We start from the raw sequence: 8,745 nt of genomic DNA, 5'->3' as shown, positions 1-8,745 counted from the left end.
TAAAGCGAGTTCCACACTTTCAACCACGGATGGTGCGGGGGGGGCCGAAGGCCCTTAGCATGTACTTTAAGTTGTAAAGCGCGTCATGAACCCATGTGGCACCTCGTTTCGCGTGGACACACACACAGACAAGGCGGTGCGAGGGGGGCCTTCGCCCCCCCCGCACCCCCCGTGGTTGAAAGCGTGGAACTCGCTTTACAACTTAAAGTACATGCTAAGTTGTAAAGCAAAATTATAAAGTACATGCATGGAAAGGGGGGTGCAGGGGAGCAAAATTTCCCCGCCCACGCATGTACTGGGCACACACACACACACGTGTGTATGCCCTGCTTTATAGAAGTTGTGATTTTCGTTAAAGCAGGGCACACACACATGTATATGCCCTGCTTTATAGAAGTTGTGATTTTTACATAAAAGTAGCCTGCGGCAGAAACCCTTCCCCCGCATAATAAAACTAAACAAACTCCCAGCGTGATACCTAACTGCTTGAATCAAGACGCTTGGTTATTCCGCACGATTGACCAGTCAATAGTCATCATATTTAAAATTGGCGCACTTTTGCATGCGCGTGCGGCCACTGACCATGCGCGTGCGGCCACTGAGCATGCGTATGTGGCCGCAGGGCATGTTCAGTGTTGCTACATCTCGTCGGTATGACGGGAATCATAACCTGATTCCTGTCAACTTTAACTGTTAATATCTCGCTTCGCGTGGCAGAGCGACACTTTTTTCTGCCAGATTCGGTCGTTTTGAGCAAAAACGCGTCGATTAAGCCTAAGTTCATCAAAATCGGAGGTGAGGGGTGTAAACTGAATAATTACCGCTAGCAGGAATAAAAATGACAACTTTTCTAGGTTTTTACGTGGCAAGAGGAAGATGACGCTGGTATTGCCACAGTAAAGGAATTGGATCAACGTTACGTGTTGTGTCCTAAGGATGTGCTTGATTCGTATCTGATAGAAGTAATTAGGACATTTCGCGCCACCGATAAAAATGGTTCCATCATGATATTCACGGATACTTGCAAGTAAAGAATACAATTGCTCTTGTCACGTAACATAAAAGATCTTTCAAAGATTACGTATCTAGATCTAATTTATATATTATTATTTTGTGTTGTATTTAGACACTGTCAATTATTATCAATGACGTTGAATGATGTTGGATTTACGAACGTGGCTCTTCACGCGATGATTAAGCAAAAGGAACCTTTAGCAGCGCTAAACAAGTTCAAGTCAAACCACGTACAGATATTAATTGCTACCAATGTCGCGGCGAGAGGCCTCGATATTCCCACGGTGGAATTAGTCATTAATCATACAATACCGAATGTACCGAAGGAATACATTCATAGAGTCGGTAGAACAGCTCGCGCAGGTAAAAACGGTATGGCGATAAGCTTGATAACTCCACACGATATCAAATTATTGCACGCGATCGAAGATGCCATAGGTACTAAATTAACGGAATACAAAGTAGACGGTGAGTACATGTCCTATTTTGCGTTTCTTTTTTTTTTTTCAATAAAGATGGCTCAAAATCACATCTGATCCCTTAATTGATGTTAGACAAGGAAATCGTTACAATCTTGACGCAAATATCGGTGGCAAAACGGGAAGCGGAAATCAAATTGGATGAAACTGATTTTTACGAAAAGAAAATGATCTATAAACAAAAAAAGTTAATTTTAGAAGAATTCGAAGGAGGAATGCAACTTCCGGATGAGGTAGATACCTGGAAGGAGGAGAGAGAGGAACATAGGAAGAGAAAAGAGCGAAGAAACAAAAATTTTAAGTTTCTTGAGACACAACGGTTTGTGTTAAAACACACACAACCTAATATATAATATATGTAATAAAAAACACCAAATGTACAACATACATTATGCCTGTTCGTATAACTTGTGATACAATGATAAGTAATACTACTGTTATCTTTTTACCATAGTTGTATTAATTCATTAAAGAAAAAAAAGTAAAAATACGTTATGTCGCACCCAAATTGCACCACATTATAATTTATATTTAAATAATAATAAGTAATAATGCACATTGTACTAAGTGCATAATTACTTCAAAGATAAATGTATAAAAATATGTGACTAAGATATGTTTTTTTTTATTGTTTTTAAAGACGTTTTTAACGTTTTATTTTTGTTTCGTTCAAACTTGGTATTAACTACTCGCAGTTTTATATAAATATCTTGTAAATTTAAATATTTATAAAATCATCTATTGATGTCATCTACATCTATGTATATTATGTCTGTGTGACAAGTCCTGGATATTACAAATGTATGGAATAAAATGTAATTGAAAAGGCAACTTTATATTTAAAAAAATATCATACGGCTACGTGTGAAGAGAATAACGCGCTTTTAAGATATTTAGAGGCGCGCTCTAATCTTTTCTTCGTTCTGTATTAAGTTTAATTTTTGTAAGAAGGCGTAGAGCTCGGCAACGTATTCCTTAGGATACGTGTAGAAGTGGGCAACGTGCGGCGACTCCTCGAATATCTTCATGTACGTCTGCAACATATAAATGCATACGTCTCTTACGTGATTCTCTCATGAGCCAGCAAACGCGAGGCGTTACCTTTATTCCTAAAGATTCCCAGGTATCGCGCACAGACAAATTGCTGTTTACAGCTCCAACAGGATCGGTTTTGCTCATGAATAGTAATGCTGGCACGCGTACACTGAAATATCTGACTGGATCGAATGTAATACTGTGTCGCTTGCTGATGGAATGTCTTCATATGATATCTAAAAAGTAACTTGATATTAATTAGAGATACTTATTTGTTTGGTGTTTGATCTTGTCCCTGTTGCTTACTCTACGTATTTCTGTAGCACAGATTGCAGCACCGTGTTTTTCGGGAATACCGCACGAGGAAAACCAATCGCGATCTGACTGACATCGGCTATACTGTCCCACACTTGTCCGACAATTCTGTCAGTAATGTTATTGTATTTATCCTTATTGCTTTCTATCAAATCTAAAGCTTCACCCCACATGTAACCGCCTACCGAAAACCCGTGTAACAGAATTTGTTGGTAACTTTCATTTTGCTTTAAGAAAGTTAATAAATCCGCTGCCACTAGCTGAAAACAAACTTCGAAAATTGTAACAAATGGATTAAAATCCTTCTTGTGGACGATTTACGATTTGTGACAGAATTCTATTTACAGTTTATACATAAAGTAGAGAATCGTGTAACAAATTGTAAATTGTCTAAAGCAGATCTACCATGTGTACTTACTCTAGAGCCCTTCACAGGCCACATGAGCTGCCAAGGCGTAAGGGATACCACTGCCACGTCAAAACCTTGTTCCATATACAAATTAACAAACTTCATGACGTGCCGTCGCTTTGATAACAGCTAACAGCCAAGTGAGGATAACCAACAAAGGACGATCGTTTGTTAGATTTATATTCTGAGCAACGTTCTTGGACGATATAATACGACTATCTTGCGTAAGAAACTCAATGTTCTTCGAGACATGGTGCGAGGATATCATGCGTGTTAACTGCCCGATACCCTGAAAGAAATGACAAACGTGATAACGCAAAGTGACAAACGTGGCACGAGGGAACGCACGATGTCACGAGCAGTCATTTTTCAAGCAGTCCCAGAGACATGCATAAAAGTGTTCCGCACCCACACCCTCGCACACTTTCTCCAGTAAGGAGTTAGTTCTGGTAAAATAATGTCCCCATAAATTTTTATATTACGCTCACGCACAAATCTACATATTATTTACGAATATAACACCAAAAAATGCTGCAAAGATAATAACGTGGATCGTACCTGTCAAAATGATCAGATCCATCTTCTAGGCCCAAGAGGACGCCGCTTAAAAAACCACTTAATCCTGGTCTCAACCTTTCGCCGAGTGGCACAAAGTGCGTCTCATATACCGTTAACAATGACGGCCTGACATTCATAGCAGCATGACCCAATAACGGAAATAGCCCTAATCGAGAACAGACGAGTATACAGAATGTACCAAAGTAGCCTACCATTATTTCTTTCACGTTTCTCGACAGGTGACGCTTACCTGCGCTATAAATGAAGAGCTCATGGCTGAGCCTATTAGTGCCCATACACTTAAAAATAATGTCGTACGTTTCTAAAGCTTTTAAGTGAACACCAGAAGGTAACGCCGGATGCATGCATTGGGCTAATCTCTTTGATATTTTGATTCTCCTTGGAATAACGGGAAACTTCATGGCTCAACAGTACTTTGTTGAGCTTTCCCAAGGCAGAAATTAAATCTGCCCATTCGCTCGTGTACTCGAAGCTTTTCAGGGCCTTGTCGACAGCGGACACATAGCTGTATGACAAATATATATAACATATCACAACGAGTTCTTTGAACTGTACAAATGCCAAGTGATAAAATATAAACTATTACAATTATTACAATTATTACTGAGCCGCATGTGCCAGTGATGCTAAACATGCTAATCTACTTACACCCGATACTTCGAGTCCTTCATCAACTCGTACTCCTCTAGAGCGATGGAACCCATTGTTGCGTCTCTCTTCTCTCTATCTTTCGCGACTAAACGAACTACGCCGCGACGATGCTGTTCCTCCACGTCACTTTACATGATTCCAGATTTCTACCTCACGGCACAATGAGTCACACCGAGGTTCCCAATTACGCTGCGGGTCTTATCGCGCGGCACATCGTGGCTTCAGATAAGGCGGGCACCGCGGTACCTGGAAATCAATCCTCCGCGTTACCACGTAGAGCCCGTATATGTATACGCGTATCGCGGCCGCGCGAGGCCCGGCCCGCGGCCGTTTTCCCCGCTCGGCCAGACTCCAGGGAAACAGAAATTTACCCTCTCGCTCTCTCACCGAACGAACCGACTGGGCCGCGGTCGTTCATAGCTCGCGTCTACGCGGCTGTGTTTACACGAGACGAGCCGAACCTGTCGTCGGCCCGCTATCACGGTTTGGTTATCTCGTCGCGCGGGCGTCTCGCTCTCCCTCCACAGGAATTCAGCAGCGATTCACCGAGTCGACATACCGCTCGCAGCCTCGAGTCCTTGAAATCGCTCCTCAAGTGCCAAGTTCCCCGCCAGCTAATCCTCCGACGTCTTTCGAACTCCCGGACACGTAACGGTCGATCGTCGCTAGTCCCAGGCGTCCCAGCTGACCTCCAGCTCCAGCTGTTAAGTGGGAAACACATACTTTTGCATAACGCATAATACGTAAGCATAAGAAAACTGATTGGTCTATTTCCTTATGCACATGTGTATGGACCAATCAATTTTCTTATGCTTACGCATTATGCGTTGTGCAGAAGTGTGTGCTCCCCGCTTAAGTCGTAAGAATTGGCCAATCACAGTTCATTATTCTTCGACCGCAGGGAGAATAATGGACTGTGATTGGTCAATTCTTACGACTCACGACTTACAACCACTTACAACACACATTGTAGACCGGCCCTTACGCTTGCCGCGCGGCAGAAGTTGGCGAACTTTGATTGGCTACCGCGTTGCTTCTTGCCGCGCGCAAGCGCAGATGCGACGCCACCAAGTTATCTTAAGGATGTTTTACCTATAGCTATATGTAGTATAATTTTGTTTTCTTGATTAAACAGTGTAAAGCTAGTCTCAGAAATTATTCATAAACAACATGTTATCATTGGGACAGAAAAAGCGTAAAAATCACAATTTTTTCCCATTTTTGTACTTGATATTGTTTAAATAAATCATTAAAAAATTGAAAAAAAAATATTAACAGAAAAACTTAAAAAACCGTAATTGCAATTCTCGATGTCATAGAAGTGTACCATAAAAATTTCATTCATTTTTACTGTACAGGAGCAGAGATATATATTATGTTATTTACATGGGAAGTATATCTATATATATACAATTTCTGTAACTTTTAAAGCAGATATCTCAGAAACGGGTCAGACAATCGATTGCAAATTTAACACAGGTTTTTGGGATATATAAGTGCACAATCTCTGTAAATTTCAGCTTCATCCCTCTATTTTGACATAACGGATATACATCCTTAAAATTATATAATTTATCTCTAAAATATCAAATTCAAAATTCCCGTAAAAAACACCGAAATATCTTAAAATCACCAAAATTCCCGCTAAAAACACCAAATTATCTTAAAATCACTAAAATTCCCACTAAAAACTACAAATTATGTTAAAATCATCAAATTTCCTACTAAAATCATCTTGAAATAACTAAATTTCCCGCTACCACTAAAGCGGGGAGCACACACTTCTGCATAATGCGTAAGCATAAGAAAATTGATTGGTCCATACACATGTGCATAAGGAAATAGACCAATCAATTTTCTTATGCTTACGCATTATGCGTTATGCAGAAATGTGTGCTCAACCGATAATTCCTACCACCAAAAATCTTTCAAAACCACCAAATCTAGCGGTAAAACCACCAAGTTGGCAACACTGCAGCTGTATCCGGCGGGACCGCGTGTGGCGCGACGCGCGCTTCCGTACTACCAGGAGTCCGTCTGTCGTTGGACGTCGCGAGAGGCGATATATCCCGCCTCCGTCCGAATCGCCACCGGGCTGCTATGTCTCGCGGTCCTAAGTAGATTAGGCGATTAACGTTTGCCCTTTGACTGACAACGAACTGCGCCGTGTGCGTTGCGTCCACGTTGCATCGGATGCCGGGCGGTTCCCCCGACCTCGCGCTCTCAGCGGATTCTCAATCCGACGACGATGAAGTTCACCTGCGTCAACGATCTCCTGCAAAATGCCAAGATCAATTTTGCGGGGAGGAAGCCGAACAACGTGTACCTCAGACTCCCCGCTATGCGAATTAATTCGGATCTGGCGAAAGAGCGAGGGGACGACGAGACCGCGTACATCGAGCTGAAGAAGTGGCTGGACACCGTCGAGTGGCTGTGGACGAAGAGAACTCGCGACGAGGACGGCAAGTTGGTCTATTCCTATGCAACAGACATAACGGTCGACCAAGTAAGAAGTGTACTTAATACCTGCATTTCTACAACTAACCAGCCTGACGTTGTCGTATGGATGGTGGAATATATGAATGTTTATATTTTAGATAAATGAAGTGAAAAACGTACTTGCAGACATGAAGCAAAAATTAGAAGTACGCTATGAGCTTGAATCAACGAAGCGAAATACTAGCGAAATACCGACGGAAGAATCCTTGTATATAAGGCTGTGTAGCGATAGTGACCAGTTTATATCGTGCAATCAGTTGTTTTATCTAATACGAAAGAGAGGTGCTAGATTTTTGATCATCGATACTAGGCCGAAGGCCGATTATGAAAGTTCCAAGATACTGTCGAAGAGATGTATAAACATCCCACAGTCTGAAATTAAAAAAGGGTAAGCGAGGCATTTTCCTGCGATCTTTCCTATGATTTTGTATCTTTCAATTCTATCGGGTCTCTCTTAATTTATATTAATTTTTTATGGTGGGTTTTTGCTTGTAGGTTAATGGGTAGATCCTTTGTAAAATGTTTCCTAAAAGATATGAATGCGCTTGAATTATATGTTAATCGATCGGAACACGACATTGACATTCTAGTCTTGCTAGACTGGAATGCTACGCAAGAGACTCTGGCACAGTGTGTTCATGTAAATATATTGAAGGAGATTTTTGAGAAAAGTGACCCTGGTGTAATGCATAATAAGATTAAGATTCTGAACGGAGGCTACCAGGAATGGATGGAGCTGTATTCAGCGTTTACAACGAATCCAAATATCCGAATACCAAAGATCAACAATATTGAGAATGAGATTTTGGAGACATTTGAATATCCAGATGACATAGTTTCTCCAAACAAATCCAAGAATTTCGTTACTATCACGAAACGTAAATCGCAAACGCAATTGGATAGTCCCGAAAGCCCAGTGTTATCTCAGCCTAAGATAAGAAGGGCAAATGAAGTGCTACAAAACGTGAGCCAGAATCCTATTGATCACAGTAAACCAGTCACCTTGAAGACGAGTCAGGAAGTATTAAGATTTTTGAAAAAGTTGAATGAACTGGCGAAATCGAGAGAGAAGCTTGCCAACGAATTGTATTGCCAAGAATGCCAGCTTTATTCGCAGCGTGAGGATAAGTACAGTGCCAGTGACGAGAACTATCGGCGAGCAGATGATATGGTACTTGTTTATTTATTTTTGATAATCCGCTTCAATTTGTTGACTGCTACACAACGCGCAAGAACTATAAATCATGTGATAAATTTAATGTTAAATTTTCATCATTTATGTTACAGAACAAAATGTACCTCAAAATCGAAAATGAGTATAAGAGGTATTTGAACGAAGCGGGTACAATTAACTATAATGCCACTGAGGAGTTTGAGAAGAGAAGTCTTGAACTTTCTCTCTCTTATTTAAAGAGAATTATCGAAAACTTTGAAACCGGAAGGAAAAAACTACAAGAGTAAATATATATACATATTTTATTTATATTGTATGAAAGTCTAAATATATTTTGTAATATCAATAATGATAAAATCAACATAATGATAAACTATATTTTACAGAGTAGATGATAAAAGCCATCAAGAAAAATTGAAAAAACATGATGTGGCAGTGCAACAGCTCGAAAAACAAATGGAAGAGCTGCTACAGCAGCTGCAGCCGCAGCAGCTCGAAAAACAAATGGAAGAGCTGCTACAGCAGCTGCAGCCGCAGCTGCAGCAACAGGAGCAGCAGCAACAGGAGCAGCAGAAGCAGCAGCAACAGGA

The 8,745-nt window shown here is 40.9% G+C and overlaps 3 protein-coding genes and 1 pseudogene across 3 annotated transcripts in view; 2 read left to right on the top strand and 2 right to left on the bottom strand.

The window, feature by feature from the left end:
- The first annotated feature begins 29 nt into the window (after window positions 1-29).
- Window positions 30-1,983, top strand: LOC139782502 (probable ATP-dependent RNA helicase DDX49). Its single transcript, XM_071721532.1, has 4 exons — window positions 30-50; window positions 855-1,027; window positions 1,127-1,482; window positions 1,569-1,983. The coding sequence occupies exons 1-4, from the start codon at window positions 30-32 to the stop codon at window positions 1,844-1,846; spliced, it is 828 nt and encodes a 275-aa protein (XP_071577633.1). The 3' UTR covers window positions 1,847-1,983.
- On the bottom strand, window positions 1,872-6,480 carry LOC139782497 (uncharacterized; annotated as a pseudogene).
- Window positions 3,605-4,535, bottom strand: LOC139782501 (protein DOP1A-like). The gene is made up of 5 exons (XM_071721531.1): window positions 4,480-4,535; window positions 4,154-4,336; window positions 4,061-4,092; window positions 3,811-3,976; window positions 3,605-3,698 (listed from the first exon to the last, which is right to left on the bottom strand). Exons 1-5 carry the CDS (start codon window positions 4,533-4,535, stop codon window positions 3,605-3,607), a joined length of 531 nt encoding a protein of 176 aa, XP_071577632.1.
- Window positions 6,481-6,512: 32 nt separating the features above from the next.
- Window positions 6,513-8,745, top strand: part of LOC139782496 (uncharacterized) — a 5,226-nt gene continuing 2,993 nt past the window's right edge. Inside the window, exons 1-5 of the mRNA XM_071721529.1 lie at window positions 6,513-6,988; window positions 7,080-7,369; window positions 7,477-8,152; window positions 8,269-8,438; window positions 8,542-8,745. The exon at window positions 8,542-8,745 is cut by the window's right edge and continues 1,931 nt beyond it. Coding sequence (XP_071577630.1) covers window positions 6,731-6,988; window positions 7,080-7,369; window positions 7,477-8,152; window positions 8,269-8,438; window positions 8,542-8,745 — 1,598 coding nt within the window. The 5' untranslated portion in view covers window positions 6,513-6,730. The remainder of the gene's footprint in view (window positions 6,989-7,079; window positions 7,370-7,476; window positions 8,153-8,268; window positions 8,439-8,541) is intronic.

The sequence above is a fragment of the Temnothorax nylanderi genome, unplaced genomic scaffold (genome assembly GCF_030848795.1).
Source record: "Temnothorax nylanderi isolate EJ_2023f unplaced genomic scaffold, tnyl_v1.0 TNYL_tig0418_pilon, whole genome shotgun sequence".
Lineage (NCBI taxonomy): Eukaryota > Metazoa > Arthropoda > Insecta > Hymenoptera > Formicidae > Temnothorax > Temnothorax nylanderi.
This window is presented reverse-complemented; position numbering and strand designations above follow the sequence as displayed.